Source organism: Streptopelia decaocto, assembly GCF_964273445.1.
Source record: "Streptopelia decaocto genome assembly, chromosome: 1".
NCBI lineage: Eukaryota > Metazoa > Chordata > Aves > Columbiformes > Columbidae > Streptopelia > Streptopelia decaocto.
The window spans coordinates 43,674,047-43,693,245 of NC_138663.1; the positions used below are offsets into that span (position 1 = coordinate 43,674,047).

The window sequence follows — 19,199 nt, forward strand, 5'->3', positions numbered from 1 at the left end:
GTAGAAAAAAAAAAAATATGTGCAGTAATATTTATTTTAAATAAGTATTGATACAGAAGGACATTGATAACACAGGGAGAATTCAGTCAGATTCTTACTCCAAGTTATCTTTCCCTCAGTAATGCAAGCTGAAGATTAGACTTGCTATTTGGCAACGTAAACATAGCAAAAAGAATATGCATTTCCATTAGGAGGTACTTTGTTACATTTTAATTCTTGGCTCACCTCATGTTACATGACATCCATAGTTAGAATATGACTATCAAGTTGGAGCAATATTCACAAAAGTTGGACCATTCTCAAATATACTATTTTTTGTAATAAAACCAAACCAAGCCTACTCATGTGTGAGTGAACCATCTTTAGATTACCTGATTAAGGTTTCAACTGTGAAAGGAATTATTTTGCCCTTTCCAGTGCCAGTTTCCCAGCTTACGCTTTTTATTTCATTTTGAACCATAAAATTCAGTCTATTACATGAAATAATGGATCACAAAGATGGAGCCATCCACCTCATTTTCTCTGAACTTACAGTTCAAAAAGGTAGCTGCTGAGATACCATTATACCAAGATCCAAGAGTCTCGGTGTTTAAATTACTACTAAAAAACTTGTAAAAGGTTCAAAAAGTGTTGTGGGTTGGTCAGCAGCTAAACACACGCAGCTGCTCACTCACTCTCCCCTCCATCCCCAGCAGGACAGGTGAGAGAAGAAGGGCAAAAGCAGAAAAACTCACAGGTTGCGATACAGGCAGTTTAATAAGTGAAAGGAAGAGGGGAAAATAAACCAGCGAGTGATACCAAGGCAATCACTCACTACCTCCCACAGGCAGGCTGATGCCCAGACAGTCTGCAAACAACAGCCACCTTGGAAACCAAAGCCTCCCCACACCCTCCTCTTCTACCCCATTTTTATTAAAGAGCACAATGTCATCTGATCTGAAATAGCCCTTTGGCCAGTTTGGGTTGGCTGTCCCAGCTGTGTCCTTCCCAAACTCTTGCCCAGTCCCAGCCTACTTCCTGTGAGGGCAAAGCAGGAAAAAGATAAAAGCCTTGACTCTGTGCAAGCACTGCTCAGCCACAGCAGAAACACTGCTGTGCTATCATCACTGGCTTAGTCACAAATCCGAAACACAGCACCACACAGGATGCTGTGAAGAACGCTAACTCCATTTCTTCCAGACTCAATACAGCAAGAAACCCCCAGAATTCAGTTGTAATCTGCATGAGATATGTCACATCATAGCTCACTATATAAAAGCCCCAAATCAAAAGCAAGTAATATACTGGAAAATGCTTTCAGCATATGGAACAGTTCCAAATTTATCAAACCTGAAAGCAGTCCACTACAATTAATACTATTCTTAATACTTGCAGTCAAGGCTTTGACCAGTGTATTCATAAAACAAGTAAGCAGTAAGGCATTATCCAAACATACAACTTCATACATAAGCTTGTAGAGCTAGTGTCCATGTTATAAAAAATGACCTGTTTTCCTCCTACAGTTTAGATATTGTTATTTACTGCTTACTCCCAGCAGGTTGTAAGCAGTATTATACAGTAGATATGCATAAATAGAATAATAAATTAAAAAGCTAACAAGGTGCTCAGAAAGGCAGCTCAATGACTTTGCCACTGCTCAAGAAAATTTGTTATTAGTTTATGATGGTTGCTTACTCTAGTTCCAGAGGGAAAAAAAAAAATTAAATATACAACATCACAAGCTGCAGTTTCCATGCATCTCTTCTCCTGCCCATAAGTAAATGTCTTGAAAGCAGAAGTGATGGTCTGTGGAAGTCAGCTAAGTCTCTTCACAGAACCTGAGAGCTCCTCGGTGTTTGTAGAAATAACTGTTCATCATACCCAAAATATCTCAAGTAAGGCCCAAAGACCTCAAAAGTAGTGTTTATTCTTCTACCATGAAACTCACTTCTATTAAGGGTAAAGGTGTTGAGCACCACAGATTTTTAACCCACTGAAAGCCTTCAGGAGTTGAAAGCATAGACAGTGCATAGCTTTCTGGCACTTTCAGATGTTTAAAGGCAAATGTAGTCCTTCATTACCTCTTCAGGAAACTACTCCTTACCTCCAGAAAGTAACACAGGAGAGCCAGTAAGAATGTTTCCATAAATAAAACAAAAAAGGCCACTGCAGATTAAGATTGCCCACAAAAATGAACCTGTAGCACTAAAAAGTATTTAGCAGTAGAACAGTAGGCTCTTCTGGTGCTTACAGTTCTGTACTACTGGAGCAGGAGCCACTTTGGGGCTCCATCCCAGGGGCAAGTGTCCACCCACCAACTCAGGCGCTTGTCTTCATGCGGCAAGAGCTTTCTGAGGAAATTGGGCTCACTTATAATTAGATTTGAACATGAACTAAGCAAGGTTATCTGCCCAGGGTTTTAAAAGCAGCATTGCTCTCTAAAGAGATCTGTCATGAATTTGAGATGCTAAGGCACAACAAGAGCGAGCAATCAAGGCCATGATTTTCCACATCCAACTTAACATGAACCAAGACAGCTCCATTTCCAAGTGAACTGACATCACTTTAAGGCATATAGGGGGCACAGTGAACACTGATAACATCAGCTGTCAAATCTAAACATTACTAGAGATCTCTTTCTCCTAATACATGCAAAAGACCCAAATTTGGGTTCTGGGACACTGATGAACTAAAAAATATAGTTTTGTTTGAGGTATTAGAAATTTTACAGCTTGTGCACAGCTCTACTGCTTGCCACAGGCCTCAATGTAGATCTACCAGAACCATCAGTATCGCTCAGGCTCTGCCCCAGGTAGACATTTCTCATGCAGGCTTCGCTCCTTTGAAAACGAGCAGCAGCAAAAGCAGCAGCCCCAGCTCCCCTTTGCTCTCTCCCGCCTTCCCTGCAGCAGGTCAGGCCAGCAGCACACAGGGACATTCTCTGTTCCATGGTGACACACAGCATGCAAGCTCACTTCTAAATATATGCAAATAGAAGTTTCTAAACCACAAAATAAATGCAGTTTTTACTCTAAGTTATGCGGAAAAAATGTAGGTTATACCTAATATTTGTGGTAAATGTAGTATTATTTAACTTTTTTCCTTGTTCTCAGTGCAGCAGATACACAAGGCCCATTTGAACAAAATTTAGACTTCTACAGAAAATAACGAATTAGCTTACTTTCTGGGTTTTTTACTCCCTGTCATAACAAAATAGTTATCATCTTGCCTGCTCTTCGTAAGAGGACCTTTTGATACACCAGATGTTCCCCTGTTACCCGCTGTTGCTGATTTTCCCTTAGGGAGAGGCTTCTTGGCTGCTGGGGCCAAGCTTTCCTTTGCTTGCAAGTTTTTGGTGGAAGGCTGAGCTTTTGTGGAAGGCTGCGCTGGCTTTCTGGTCAATGCCGCTTTGGCTGAAGTTTGAGGAAGCCGTACAACAGATAAAGGAGTGCGTTCAGGAGGTTTGGATGAAGTGGGTCCAACCTGAGGGGGTTTACTGACATTTGGCTTCTTATTGACAGCTGATGATACATTTTTGCTTGTAGATACCAGTGTAGGTGGTGACTTTGACGCTTTGCCAACTGCAAGGGAAGGTGCAGAAGCTGAGTGTTTCAGGACTGAAGCACTTTTCAGGTTCCTTGCCAGGTCAGAAGCTGTCTGTTGAGCTTTCTGAGGATGCTGAGACCCAGTTCCTGAGGTCTGAATAGCATTTTCAGAAGGAGGTTTTGCAAGGAGCTGCTGAGAACATGCAAACTTGGCAACAGCATGCAGATTTGTAACAGGTGACTGAGCAGCCTTCGGAGCAACTGAATTCGCTTTGGTTTTAGTGACAGATACTGGTTTGCATTTAGCAGGGACACGCTTCTGTTCTGAAGCCAGTGTTTTGGCTGTCCCAGGCAAGGGAGATGGCTGGTTTTTGGGGGACAAGAGGGCAGGATGCTGTGCTGGCGCTGGGGAGCCCTCAGGAAGGGCAAACTTCACCTTGGGAGCATCGGGGGACCGAATACGTTTGCGCAGTGTTTCAGAGTGAACAAGAGCAGTTCTCATTCCTGCAGATGAAGAACTTTTGCTTACAGGCTGTAAAGGAGCAGAAGCTGGTGAGTTGTGTGCAGGAGACTCCAGTTTCTTTGAGGTGCCAGCTAATGGTTTGAAACGAGACTGCATTCCTGTCACTGAAGACCCATGTAACTTGGACCTGACTGTTAATGACTTGGCTGCAGAGGATGGGGGCACTCTTGGTGAGGCCAGAGCAGGGGACTGAGGACATTTTGGTAAAGCCTTCTTGGCACTAGCCCCAAGAGCTGAAACAGGAGTAGAGGGTTTTGATGGCTGCTTTTGAAACATATTGACAGCTGACATGGGATTCATAACAGGTGGCTCCTGTATTCTAGCTGATGAGCTGGGGACACTGTCACCGGTGACCCCTTTTTGAAATGCCAGGATTTTTTGTTCCAGAGTTGCAAACTGAAGCACTCGGCATGGGTCATACTTAAGCAGAAAACCCTGAAGAGTGTCCCAGCCTCCACCAACACGTACCATCACATGCTTGCCATGTAGCATCTGAGAATGAAGGAAGAAGAGGGGTGGGAGCAGAAGATCAAGATAAATTTCTGCCTTGTTTTATGCCACATTATGTTCTCATGTTATACTAACATCTATTGAAACTGACTAAAAATAGGAGCTCCTTTCTTACAGAGAAACATTTTTTTGAAAAGGGAGATTATGTGATAAATAAAGTGTATGCTTCACAATTCTTTATTGGATAGTTTCTCCTGCAGAGGCAGTCATTATATGTTGGGAAATAATGAAAGTATATATACAGAAGACATTTTAACCATTCTGTCATTATCTTTATTTTGTATACAGTTTTGGATACAGATTGAGTTTACATTATGGATGTCCTCATAACACAAACTCTTATGCCTGCTGAATAGAGTACTCAACTATCCTGCAAATTATAAACCCCAAGTGCCCAGATTTCAAACAAGCAATATTCTCAGGATGTTCCACAGCATTATTTTTATTTATATTGTAAGTTGTTACTGAAATTTTAGAAACACCACAGGAAAGTATTAACTTACTTAGTTTAGTGTGGTTGTAAAATCAATGGTTGTAAGATCTAAGTAGCTACATCTACTTTGAATAGGTGATTGGATGACCTAGTGTCCCAGACTAAATCATTCTCTAATTCTAAAACAATACTGTTAAAATGACCTAGTCCGCTTAAAAGCATTTCTCTCCCCATTATGAATATAAATTGGAATTCTGAGAAACTACTTACTCGTATGAAGAGTATTTTATCTCCCAGTCTATAACGTCCCTCTGATAAGTATTCAATTGAAAATCGATGGGAGCAACTGCAGGGAGGATCTTCTGCTATGTGCTTAACCTAGTTATTAACATTGAAAGTATTTGTTAGTATTTTGACAGAGGCGTGTGTTTAGCAGTTTACTGAGGTATTTAATACAATAAAATATACTGATATCTTTATCCCATAATCTAAGAAAACACTAGAATTCTATTGCCTCGCAAGAAAATCTCAGCTACGTAGAGCTTCAAAACCTAGAATAAAAGATTAAAAGAAAGAACAAACTGTATGTACAAATATTTCAAGTTGTTCCAATCCAGTTTACATGATTCCTTCAATTTTAAGTTATCTCTACTTTTGTTTTGAAGATTTGCCCATAACACTATGCATAGTAGCATCAATTCTAACCATGACCTTGTGAAGCAGAAGTTTTACATTACAACACAGAGGACCTTTAAAATAAATGAATTTCAAAGCCTCAACATGTGTTTTTAAACAAAATCGGAAAGTTGTTCATCATTCCTTTTGGACCAATTCACAAGATGTACAAACAATTTCCTTTTCTGCATACATATTCATTTCCAATTGGTACAGCCGCACAGGTTTTATTTCAAGACTTTCTCAAAAGAGTTTCATCAAAGTCTACTTAAACTTTTGATGAAGTTTTATGAAAACACCAAATTGAAGAGAAGCGTATGTTACAGTCATAGAATATTGACACACCAGATAAATTGAATGAGAGGATTTCTTTTACTCAAAGAAGCAATGAAAGGGGGGAAGAGGTGTGGAAATCAATGCAAATTATATGCACTGAGGCATTAACTCCAAACCACATAGGACAGCATTTTGCTTACAGTATTAAAAAAAAAAAAAAAAGTTGTTCAAAAACAGGTGCATACCCTGTTTTCTATTTAAGGAGGCTCAAAAATATAAGAATAAGAACAGACTATGCTTACTGAGACAGATCATACAAGTACTAAACTTAGAGTTTGATTTAAAGCCTATATCACAATAAATAAGTACTTACTGCCTCATGTAGCTCCCCATGTTGACAACATGACTTTGCTGTGCTAACAGGTGATGGTGGTCCAGAGGTCATCAGCAGCGTTTCTTCTAGCTCAATTTCTTCCTCTAGTTTTACCAGTACAGGAGGTTCAACTCCATACCTAAACACAAACGTAAAGAGTTTAATTGCTAAAGAAAACAAAAAGAAACTGATAACAAACATGCAAAATTCTGAGTAGCTTGACTGACAGGGAACAGCACTACATCAGTCAGAGGAATAACTGCCTTGATAATGCAAAGAGAAGGAGCAACCTGAATTTCTAGTAGATGTTCTTCCAAATGTAGTCTTGGAGCTACCAGAGAAGGCAGTAAAAATACTGTCAAAGCTACACAACTTAGGTCACACCCAATTTAGATAAACTATCTTAAAGCTTCCAGCTCTGCACCAGAAATAGATTAAAAATCTAAATTTAGAGAATGATAAGGAGATATCTTCCAAAAAGCTTAAAAATAAAGACCTTAAAACTGTATTTAACATTCAGTGAGTTCTTCCAAGATACCTATATGCTGAATGAAGTATTTAAATACACAGCTATAAAAAAAATATGGATTAGCACTTCTCCATGAAAAGAGTTGGATAAATATTTGAAGAACAACTCATATTGTACGGTGGTCCTAGAAAAATTCTGCACAGAATTAACATCTACAGCATTGCACATTATGATCACAGATTGTCTTAGCTTTGTCTTAGCTTTTACTTAATAGAATATGTTCTTCAGTTTCTTGTTAAGAGTGTGTATGGATCACATACCTGGATACAATGCGTCCAATTTCCAACAAACAAAGATACACTTGTCTTGGATCCTTGTGCAAAACTAAAAGGGAAGAGAATAAAAGGGACTTACAGTTCATTTTTACTGTGGGGAGGCCTTCCCATTAGGTACAGAGTAGGGAAGATAAGGAATAGATTACTATAACTTCGTCATCATTCTACCCAGAGGCAAACTACATTATCATGGCTAAAGCACTATATACTTTCCAACTCTAATTTTCTACTCCATAAAGTGTTTTAAGCCATCCTGGCACACCTGAAATCAAACTCTTCTCCACTTCCTAAGAGAAATACACTTTATTTGATTTTATGCTGTTCTTTCTTGATGTGAACTGGAAAGAAAGAGATCCGAGAGCTTTCCTTTCCCTATCCCCAAATATATTATAGCAGTCTTAAAGACGAAAAGCATTCAACAACTGCAAATAGGAAAATATACTCCATCTGTTCATGCTTGTGCATACAGACACAAAGAGGCACACACACTCTACAGGTGAACAACTGTAGGAGAAGACACTGCAAGGGATCCAGCTGATAAGTGGGTGGCTCTGCAGCCAGTCAGCCTAAGTGGTTTAAACCCTTGGATGTGAAATAATAACCCACAGAATCACAGAAAGGGTTGGGGTTGGAAGTGACCTCTGGAGATCATCTAGTCCAACCCACCTGCTAAAGCAGGTTCACCTAGAGTAGATTTCACAGGAATGTGTCCAGGCAGGTTTTGAATGTCTCCAGAGGAGACTCCACAACCTCTCTGGGCAGCCTGTTCCAGTGCTCTGACGCCCATAAAGTAAAGAAGTTTCTCCTCATATTCAGATGGAACCTTCTATGCTTCAGCCTGTGCCCGTTGCCCTTCATCCTATCATTGGGTGATTGTTACCATTTCAGTAAGCAACAGATTATTTTTCTTCCCACTTTAAAAGTTCTGGGTGCTGGGAGGATCCAACCACCTGGCCTGTTCACCCAGTTGCACTAGCAGATACCACTTTGCCAGCGGCAGCTCCCCTGCCCCACACTATACCCTCGTTTCACCCCTCCCCATCAGCCCCCACCTCCTGCCCCATCCACCCAAAGGTTTTCTTCAGAATTTGGTATATTCGTGAGGCGCTATCTGAGAAAGAGGGTCAAAACCCGACTGTAGAAAGGAGGTGAGAATGACATTGGTTTAAGAGGCAAACACTCAGATGCAAACACCAGACACTGGCTGTAATCACAGAAAAGATGCAACACTATTTTGGATATGTGAGAGGCACTGCTCAGTTCAGAGTAGCCCTGACAGCTGCCTTCACTCGGCTGCATAGACACACTAAATCATAATCAGGAGAGCTGAAGAATGAGATGAAAGAGTGGAATGATAGCCAAATGGTGTGTAGGTGACCATGGCAGTTCTTCTGGGTTTTCTTAACAACTTTGACATGAAAACATTCAATTACTTTTACTGCTGCACTGAAGAATAGAAGAGGCTAAAGAAAAGCAATGCCTGTTTTGGCTTCTTGCAACTTCCATCTTTAGTGCACAAGAAAAATGAAAAACAAACCAGGGCCATGAACAGAGTAGGAAAATAGTTAAAAAACTTCACACACAAGTAACTACTTCCTCCCTTGCCCCCATTTAAGCCTCAAAATCAAGATGCTTTCAACACATTCTAAGAACATAGTTGTATGAATGCTCTAGAAAACAAGCTATCTCTGTGCTTTCTTAGCCAGCTAGATATACTGCCTAATAACTCAGAAACCAAAGGCCAAGTGAAAGGTCACTCAGCTCTCCTCCACCCACACAGCACCATTCATTCCCCCACCACCAACTATAAGAAATGTGAAAAGCCGTAGATACAATTTTCATATGGTGTAACATTTATATGAACAAGTCGGACTTTCTTCACACTGCGCAGTAAAAATATTCAGTGGAAACTGGAATTTACTCTGAAGAGAAGTCTAATGAGGCAGCTCTGTATTTACAGATGAAATCTAACATCTTTCTGATGTTCAATTTGATATTTAAAATCACTTTGCTTTACATAAGATTGAAGTGTTTCCTAAAGTATGAACCGAGTATGAAGTCAGATGTCCTTGTTTACATCATCTGCTCCAGTTTGTAAGACTACTTTTAAAAAGGTCTGATTATGATGGGTAAATCTAGAAAATAAAGTTGGCACAGCCATAATCTAGAAGGTACTAGAGGTCATTTCATTGCGTTTTTTTGTTTGGTTGTTGTTGTTTTTCCATAAGTGTTTTTGTCAGCCATAATAGAAGCGGCATAATTTGACTGAATCCAGAAGAGAAAAATCCCCAGCAGAGATCAAGACATTTGGCTTGATGTCAGAGGGCATCCCATGGCGGCTACTCTCACTTTCTGCTGTCTAAGGACCACTCAGTTTATTTCCTTCACAGCCATCCACACTTTGCAGGAAGTGTCGCTATATGTATCTGATGGGAAAAGGACAATTGCCGAATTTCTTTCCCCAATTTCATTCATAAAGAATGACTTGAAAGTTTGATGGAGAACATCAGTGGAAAGAATGTTCCATCGAGGAGGCTGCAAGTCTCCTCATTTCAACTGCCAAAAAGGCTCACAAAATATATTTATGCCGCAAAGCAGGCTCGTGTCAAGAGTTATAATCAGACTTCAAAACACTTCTTGGCTATGAGTGAAAGCCACAGCATTGGGAAATACTGTCTGCTTATCTCAGGGAGGCTAAACAGGTTCTAGTTACCCATCCACTTACAGGTACTAAGATGTTTAAGCAATGCGATTCATACAAGTTGTACTGAAAAAAATATTAAAGCTGATTTTCTTACAGCTCATTTCTCCTACTCATCTGTATTTCATGGCACTGAAAAAAGATGCACTCCTTAGTTAAATCAGAACAAGACAGATGCAAATGAAGATATTTTCTCAGCTATTTAAAATGACTTATCCAGTAGAGAAGGCATGGGCAGCCCAGCTAGCAGGGAGGAGAGCTTAAAAGAAAAGCAGTTAATGAAGATAGTGCCTTGCATTTAAATGGCATTAAATGGCACAAAGACTTCAAGAAAATCTAGTAAATATTGTAACAAATTCATTTGATTATTGGAAACAAAGCTACTTTTCAATTTTTTGCTATTCAGCTTGACAGGCAGATATTTTGCCTTTTTGGAAAACAAACCAACAAGTAAACAAACAGTATTTGGCTTGCCACAGAAAGGTTTGTATTAATTAATTTTAACTGACATAATAGCTGGTAGAAGAGCATTTCATTATTTACCATGCGATGAAAGCACAGTTCCTCTTAATTAACAGTCAAAAAAATTGTATTCCATCTGGAAGTATTAGTCTAGAAGCTGTTTGTCATAAGGGACAGGCTGTGTACTGGGGCAGGCATACACACAGTTGGCAATACTTATTTTCATAACTATCTTATTAAATAGGAAAATACAAATGGTTTAGAGACATGTCAAGCAGGTCCTGAAGTAAATGTTAATTACCAACAGACTGTTGTCACTTCAGGCACAACGCTCTCATGGAGTTACCAAATTAAGCAGTCAGGAATGCATTATTCTGAGGGCTTTCTGCAACAAGAATGAGCTTTAATACCAAATAAATGATCTTATTGTGAGTTGACTGCATGGCCCTGTCATCTTCCCACACAGGGAAAGCGAAATCAGACTTTTCTCCTCAGTTTCTCAGTGGGCATTTTTACTGAAAGAAAACATGCAAGCTTGCTGCACAGCTGTTACTGCCCCCTTCATCCCACATGGTAACTTTTAGTAGTTTGGAAAAGCATCGTGCAAGTTAGAGCAGTCACAGAACGGATTTTTTTAAGGCTTTTACTTGAACACTGCCTTAAAATAAATAAAAGCATTAATAGCTTGCACAAGACAGGCACAGTCATGACAAAGGCTTCAGAAGACTATACACAAGACGACATCTCCCTGACCAGGCAGTTATCCACATACAGATCAAAGCAAATCTTACAAAAAGGTAGATTTACCTAAACCTTCAGATTCAAAGAGATAAGTCTCATCAACTCCAATGGCCCTACACCAGTTAAGAAAGTTGGCTGTATTATCTCTGGCAAAAAAAGATCCTGATGGAGCATCCTTCTTACATGGAACTTTTCTCATAGGAAAATTCTGGCAAAGGAAGAAAACAAAAAGTACATTGTGCACATCAACATTGCCAACAGATTTCAAAGCATATTTGCAAAGTAAAATAAGCCCTAAATTCAGAGTAACTATTTTGTGTTCAACCCACCACATATTCTATTAAAAAAGCTACACTAATGTAGAAGGCATTCCTCTTTATCGTTGTGAACAGTCACTGAGTGAAAGATGCTTTGCTCTGCAGCCTCTCCCAAAGCTGCCCATGCAGTTGCTTTCCCATTTCCCCACATGCTGGGGTAGAATCATACTGGTGGTTTCACAGATGTGAATAATTATTCCCCTTTCCCAAGCTCTGTTCACAGCAGCAAAATGAGCACAGCTAGAGAACATACTTAGGTACCAGATCTCAACATTTTAGAGCCTGTTCTAGAAAGTGAAGGGAACTGGAAGGAAGCAAGGGGCTTTTTGCTTCAAAGCAATTCAGTACTTGTTTTTAAATTGGTATCTTCAAAACTAAAAAAGCAGTTCAAAGATACACAAGTTGTGCATCTTGTCCTCCCTAAAAAACCCTCAGGATTTGTAGCATTCACATGGGTCTTGTATAAATACCGTTAGGCATCCTAAGACTGCTTTCTTGTCCCCCTCTATTAATAGCAATTCCAATATTAGTAATTATATTACTTACTAGTAAATATCCATTATTTAAAACTATAGTTTTACTACATAAAACAGTAAAAGTTGAACACACAAAAAATGGTCTGGATACGGTGAAAGAGTTCTTCCTACCCCCACGGCAAACACTGCCCATCAGAGCACATTAGCTGGTGTCCTACTGTTCGACAAATCCAAGCACTGCTGTGGCTATATGGGGTACCTGTACACTGAACATATGCTACCGTCACCAGTGTTACATGGTTTTATATTCCAAAGTGACAGAGCAGTATTTTTCACTGTATGAACACAGACTGGAAGTTACTTGAGATTCATCTTTCAACTCAGCTTTGGTTCCTAACAAAAACACTGAAGCCCATCTCCAGGTACATCTCAGTTTGGATATTTTTGTGGCTGATCAATATACTAGAGTTTAGCCACCAGTTTCTGGCATAAAACATGCCCCCAAGTGCCAATGAATATCTTGTTACCAACCCACACTGATGTCAGTGGAACAAACTCCAGACTTGGACTAGATCTTCCTCTGGCAAGACCTCTACTGAAATCAAACTAAAAAACTAGTAAGAACCTTAGGATTTGATTAACAAAGCAAATAAGTAATTTGCTGCACAAGGCCAGTTTATTCATCTCTAAAGCCACACTGTTGTTAATCAGTCTTTGGCTATGGAGCACCCAGAACACTACTTACAGAAGCCTCACTCACCTGCTTTCCTTTTACCACTACTTACAATTAAAGAGTTTTTATATGTTTTAAGAATCATAATATGACTCACCCTTAAATTACTCGAGCTACAACATTTTTTAATTGTGTTTTGAAGAACACCAACCAATTGGCAGAGTAGTACCCCATTATCAAGTTCTTCTAGCAGTTGTTCTGCTTTGACTTCCATTCCTAAAAGAAAACAAGGTCAATATTAGAGTTACTCCACAGAAGGTAAAGAAGTTTCATATGAACTTGGAGGCAATTCAAATAGCATTCCAGTGAAAAAGACTGAAAAGCAGTAGAAATATGTAAGTAAACTAAAATCAAATATCCACTTAATTAGATTTTAATTAGACTTACAAGGTCCAGAAATATAAATTAGAACAATTAATCATCCTACCTTCAAAAGGTAGGATGATTTTAACACAATTCTTCTAGCCATTCAGGCTCAAATACACTAGATCTCATTAGCACTATAGATATTAAGTGTCAACATTGACTGGAATACTGGAAAGCGCTTCGAAATTTATTAGGCAGTGATTTATTTATAGCCTCACCCAGCAAGCCAGACAGCCAGATCGACAGGTCTTCTTGCATAGGCACCAAAGTTGCTTCATGCCGCACAGATATCCATTGGTCATACAGGCACACATCTGCCAAACCTGGCCCGTGTCTGGGGGTCAGAGGACTTCGGGGACTCAAGGGAAGGTCATCGCCAAACCACACCTGCAGTAGATTTTAATAAGCTGAAGAGGGTGGGATCTCATATTTGCAATCAGATGATGAAAAATTACAGGTCTGAATTATGCTAAAGATCTATTATTGAAAGAATAATCGTTCATTCCCCTTCAGACAGATGCACAAAACCAACATGACAGTAATCACGAATGGTGCAGCTCTCATTAGTAACTCCTGTATCAAAAGTACTACTACATTCATTATCTTGAATTTAAAATTACATACTTTCCTGAATACTAAATAAAGAAAACATGCATTAAATTGGTGGCATTTTTTTTCCTCAGCATATTTTAATTATTAAAATCTGCAGTTTATCAAGTAATTTACTATAGATTTCCGATTTCTGTGATCAAACATTTCAGAGGCATTATGTGTTTAAATTATTAAAATGCTGTTATTAAAAGAAGAAACATATTCCCATGCAAGAACATAATACACTTATTCAACATGAATCCTTCCTTCTCTAAAGGATTGCATATTCTCAAGCTGAGAGGTACCTTCACATTTCAAGAAAAGTACCACACTGAAATTTCATGTACAGAATTCCCAAAGACAAAGAGTTCTTTTGGTATTCTTAACTTCATTTCAGTGTGTGTATAAAATATATTTATTTATATTTAAGTGATTAACTAGAATATAGGGGTTTTAAAAACACTTATTAATCATTAAGCAAGTTTTTAAACAATCTCAGCCTTTGGCTTCAAAACCTTCTTACATAACAGCATTTAGGAAGAGAAAGGATCACCCATCTGATAGAACACTGGGTTATCTATCTTGTCATATTGTGCCATTTGTAAAATGAGAAAATTACTACTTATTTTAAAGAAAATAGAGAAAACTCTGGTGATTCTAGCATTTCATGTGCTTCAGGGTAGAACTTAGAATTAAAGAAGGTATTATACAGAATTCAAACATTATAAAAGGCATTTACCTGAACTGCATTCTGCATGGTCGTCTGCATTTACATTAGTTTCTCCCCCTGGGGAAAGAGAAGAGAATTGTTAATATATTCCCTCCTGATTTCATGAAAATCCCAAGAAAAACCCATCAGTCAGTGCTGTTTTGGCAAAACACAAGCGAGTCTAATCAGGAATGGAGTGGGGGGGAGAGGAAGAAGGAAGTATCTCAGCAGCTAAAGTTTTGATCCAGTATTCAACTTCAGTTCTCTGCCTGTGAGTGAAGCACCAACTTCAAAATGTACCTGTTTGTGTCTTGGTACCAGTCAAAAGCAACTTTCTTGCCCTATTAATAGCTGCAATAAAACTTCATCTTACTGGTTAGGCTGGAAACCAGATTGCAGACAGTCAGACAATATTAACTCATCTGTTTTCCTTTAAAAATGAGTAACTCCCCTCTCCTGTCCCAGATGTTTAAGCTTTATACATAGACAGTATTCTTCTCTCCTCCTCCATCTGGTGCACAACCTCACCTTCCTGTGGCAAAAGGCTGAATACCCCATCATAGAAGACACAATTCTCTTAAGAATTCTCCCCCTTCCTCTTACCCAGAAAGCAGAACAGTGTTGTTTCCTCCTCATTTTTCCCTCCCACTGCCTTGAACTTCACACGCTACATAGGACCACACGTCAGGCATTTCAAACAACTTACCTCTACAAACAGCGAACAAGCAACCCGTTTGTTTTCAGACTGAAGCCACTTCCTTGCATCAGGACCGCCAGCACTTCTCAAACTTTATCAGAGATACTTCAGCTGATATCTTTCCCCCTCCTTTTATCTCTAGGCAAGAGGGGAAAAAAAAGAAAGACATCCTCTCCTTGATGTCATTTTTCCTTCTATGAATGAACAAGGGAAGGGCAGTGTATATACCAAGCATTACTAATGAGCATGTTATGCTTCCCACAGCTTTGTCCAGGGGAATACGTTTTTCTTTAGCATAAGAAAGCTATTGTCCCAAGAGAGTCGCAGTGAGAGGCTTCATTGATTGAAAAAAATAAATAAAACAACAGCGGAACAGCCAGTAGAGAAGTTGGTCTCATTAAAGTAAGGAGCTCCATATAGGCTAACAAGAGCTCCAGCATGCTAACTGCCAAGGGAAAACAAAAGGCAGCCTAATTCACAAGGAGCACTCAAAACATGAACAAAGCAAACACACAACAGCTATCAAAAGAATGCTCAGCATCTGCAGTTTCGTGGCACGCCTAACAAAAACTAGTCTAAAAAAAAAAAAGGAGATTGAGGAAAACTGTTGCACCTGAACTTCGAGGGCCTGCTCTTCTAAAACAAGCTATTTTGTAAGCCCATATGTCAAAGGGTGCTCTATAAAGTCAGAAGGCTTCACTTATTATCCAGGCATCTGAATAACACTTAAAAAAAAAATCCCTCTGATGATACAGTCTACCCTGCAAGAATTTTGAGTTGAAAAATTAATATAGTAACAATTACCCATTTTCAGATCCTAATCAGTCTAGCTCTGAGATTGCAGAGAATACAGATTAACGTAGTCTTACCACTTACAGGGAGAGGCATGTGATGAGAAGACCCAGAAGTCTGCCACCTTCAAGTAGTCAGCCTGCAAAGGTGCAGAAGGTGCTGTGGTGAGGCAAATATTGCAGTACCAGGTAGAGTCATAACCAAATCTGGCTTCTAAAACCAGTTGGGTTCCCTGGATCAAAAAGCTGTACATAATGAATGAAGCAAGTATTTGATATTGAATGCAGGTAGCTCCAGCTAGAATTGTATCAGTTTCTAGGCACGCCAGTTTTATCAACTTAACCTTCATTCAACAGGCATTTGGTGTTCAGGGATCACATTTGTGAAAGAAAAGACCCCAGAATGAAAATGTACTGTATCATGTCCAAAGCACAGATAGCTTCAGGCCATGCCATTCCCATCTCTAGACCAGCTGATATCCCCAATGTCCCTGGAAGGACCCTCTACCTGCTTCACTCCTTAAAACAACGGAAGTGCCAGAAACCTGAAAGAGCTTTCCAGCCAGCGGGGCAACCAGCCCAGCTCCAAGCTCAGCAAATGCAGGAGTCCCTCACCACCAGCAGCAGTCTCAGAAACACCTCATTCTTGATGGCGCTTCTGCTGCCAACAGGCTCTGTGGGATGGGAGGAGAGGACAAACGCCACGCAGTAGCACATTACAGCTGGATCAATACAGTGACACTGATTTATTGTGAGATGGGTGGTCAGCCCCAAATTATGCATTTGGGAAGGCAGGAACTGCCTTCTGCTGGCTGACTGCCAAACCTCCAATAAAGGATCAACATTAGGAAAGAGAGATGAGAAAAATGTACCTGTCTACTGACATGTGGCATAGGGACAGGCATTTGTCAGGAAAGTGGTTGCAGACACACCCCAGACATGACCCGCACAGGACAGCCTCGCAAGACCATAGCCTACTTTTCAAGGAGATGCCTGCCACTTTGCCCCTAGGCAATCTGACAAACAGCAAAGTCAGCAAATACTTCAGCACTTTACGCAAATACTTCAGGGTGCTAAATACATGCTCTTAGATGCTATACATGATAGCCTGCTTAGTATCAGTTGTATCAGGTTTTATAGATCATTCACTGGGGCCCAACTAGCAAGACATACTACACTAATTACAAGCTATTCTGTAGCGCAAGATGGATTGAGTCCAAGTCCCATTTTACCTGACTGCATAGCTTACAAAAAAACAACAAGAAAAATAAATCTGCAACTCCACAGATACCTAAAATACAGATGAAGCAGCCACTGCCCTAGCTTAAGTGGAACCTAAAGGGATTCACAGACTCATTAAAAAGCCTTATGTTCACAGACTCATTAAAAAACCTTTGGGTAAAAACACTTTTACATCCTCACCCTATATTTAAGATATATAACACGTCATCTTCCATTCCATCAACAGCCAAAGGCAGTCACAACAGCCTAACCCAGAGCAGCTGGAAACTGTAGATTAGTCTTGACAGTACCTACTGAAACCCACAGTTTAAAACACTCTGAAATGAAAGAAGCTGTCAAGTCGGTATCTGTTGAAACCTAACCAACATTTTTTTTGGTACACATATCCTAACATGCAGAAGAAAAGAGGTAGGTACAACAATAGACATCCATGGAGTGCTACTCTTTCCATCACTACAGCAATTACAGTTCCCTTTTGTTGCGTTACTGAGTCAGCAGGAGCTCTGCTTCCCTGGGGAAGCCTCAGAGGCACCAAAGAGAAAGAACCAGACTAGTAAGTCCAAGGTGAAGGGCTTTAAGGTGGCAAACAACTCCTTACATTAAGGCATGCTGACCGCCCTTCTCAGGGACCGCCTTTCTGCACCTTTTGGTGACAGCACATAGGCACATGGCAGCGAGGCTGCTCTTCCCTTCCAAAGGGCAGTGAAGCCCCTGGATTCACCTGTCAGGACAGAGAAACCCACTTGAAACCAGGGAGGACCACTTCGTCTAAACAGCTGGCATCTCCCCAGAAGACGTGCAGACAGCTTCTTTACCTCAAGAGCATCCAGCCTGGGGAGAGGCTGGGTGCCCCTGCCACTCGCTCAACTTCACAAACTCTTCTCCCTCCCATTTCCACCCCATACTTCTTCCAGCAAAGCAACACTGAGGGGAGCATCATTTGATGTCCACGCAGCAGGCTGCAGGCTGGCCATAGTCAGGAGGCATTTATTATGACTTAAATATAAAATCCTGTCTCACTATGAAAGATTCACCCAGTACATTTAGAATTACAAACACATAGGCCAGCTGTGCCTTATAGGTCCTAAAGGTATACATGTACTTTTGCCCATGTCTTGATCTGATAACTATGCCAAAGGTGACACACAGCATCCCTGCAATACAGCCAGCTTTTGGGCAAAGAAAGGAGCCAGACGTTTTTCAGCTTACTAAGCAATATGAATGAGTATTTTAGCCAAGAGCACCAGGGCAAATGTCCTACAAAAACAGCTCTGCATCCTCAAACGCTACGTGAGGCACAGGAGAGACTGGTTTGAAGGGTGTTACGCAAAACCCCTCCCCTCTCCCTTCCCCAGGGTAAGTTTCGCGGCACTTCAACTATGTCAGAGAAGCGAACTCGGCCGGACAGGAGCTGCTGCTCCTGGCAGGGTGACCGAGCCCATCCCTGTGACAGCCTTAGCCCAGTACCGGGGTCTGTCCCCGCCGCACTGGTCTCCCCGGGACCTGTGATGCTCAGCACGTTTTCAGCGCTGCCCCAACAGACAGGCGTAACCGACCAAATGTTACCGCTCCGGAGCTGCGCGCCGCAAGCGGGACCCCGCAGCAGCACCCCGGTACCCACGCGGCACTCAGACCGAACCCGCCACCGATAAGACCCTCCACACCTTATCCGCGGGCCGGGTCCGGGGTATCGCCACCCCCGGCCACGCCCCGGTGCGGAGGGAGCTGCCTACCGCCGCGCTGCTGTTGCCGCCGTCGTCCTCCGCACCCGTCCCGTTGCCACCGCCCCGCAACCCCCGCCGCGCCACTCACCGGCAGCTGCGGTCGCCCCGCCGCGCTGCGCTGCGCTGCGCTGCGCTCCCCCCGCGCCGAGCACCAGCGCACCCCCACCCGCCCCGCGCCGGCCGCTCCGTTCGAAAGGGCCAATCAGCGCCCGCGGGGCGGGGCCGTGTCCACAGCACCTGGCCCGAGCCCGCGGCACCGCCCAGCGCTCAGCCCCGGGACGGCTCCAGGCAGCCGCCGCGGCCCCGCGGCCGTGCTCGGCTCTCGGCTGTGCTCGGTTTACCAGGGGCAGCCTGGGCGGTTCCGGCTGTCCCCGGGGACGCGGCCTTTGAGGCGATGCAGGGCGCTGGGACCGGGCCCCCGCCAGGCCTCCCCGCAGGCCGGGTCAGGGCTCAGTGTGGCACCCGCTGCTCGCTCGGGCGCTGCGGCAGATGGTGCTCCCGCCCCCAGGCAGCTTGGGCTGTCATGAGAGC

At 41.8% G+C, this 19,199-nt stretch overlaps 1 protein-coding gene across 2 annotated transcripts; it reads right to left on the reverse strand.

Moving 5' to 3' along the window:
* Positions 1–30: 30 nt before the first annotated feature.
* GAS2L3 (growth arrest specific 2 like 3) lies at positions 31–18,788 on the reverse strand. Of its 2 annotated transcripts, none has more exons than XM_082064299.1 (11): positions 18,757–18,788; positions 15,788–15,842; positions 14,921–15,049; positions 14,245–14,292; positions 13,133–13,301; positions 12,646–12,764; positions 11,089–11,230; positions 7,104–7,167; positions 6,315–6,453; positions 5,261–5,368; positions 31–4,539 (listed from the first exon to the last, which is right to left on the reverse strand). In XM_082064299.1, the coding sequence occupies exons 4-11, from the start codon at positions 14,272–14,274 to the stop codon at positions 3,157–3,159; spliced, it is 2,154 nt and encodes a 717-aa protein (XP_081920425.1). In that variant the 5' UTR covers positions 14,275–14,292; positions 14,921–15,049; positions 15,788–15,842; positions 18,757–18,788; the 3' UTR covers positions 31–3,156. The 2 variants fall into 2 exon arrangements, with proteins under 2 accessions (XP_081920425.1, XP_081920426.1); XM_082064300.1 differs by having other exon boundaries at positions 15,781–15,842.
* Between the last annotated feature and the right edge of the window lie 411 nt (positions 18,789–19,199).

Bases quoted from the DNA above. Each gene is read 5' to 3' on its own strand.
- GAS2L3 (XM_082064299.1), bottom strand. From the start codon at position 14,274: ATGCAGACGACCATGCAGAATGCAGTTCAG. The intron at 11,231-12,645 runs GTGAGTCATATT...TTCCTTTGCCAG, and splicing joins GTAGCTCGAGTAATTTAAGG to AATTTTCCTATGAGAAAAGT. The intron at 6,454-7,103 runs GTATGTGATCCA...GTTTGTGTTTAG, and splicing joins ATTGGACGCATTGTATCCAG to GTATGGAGTTGAACCTCCTG.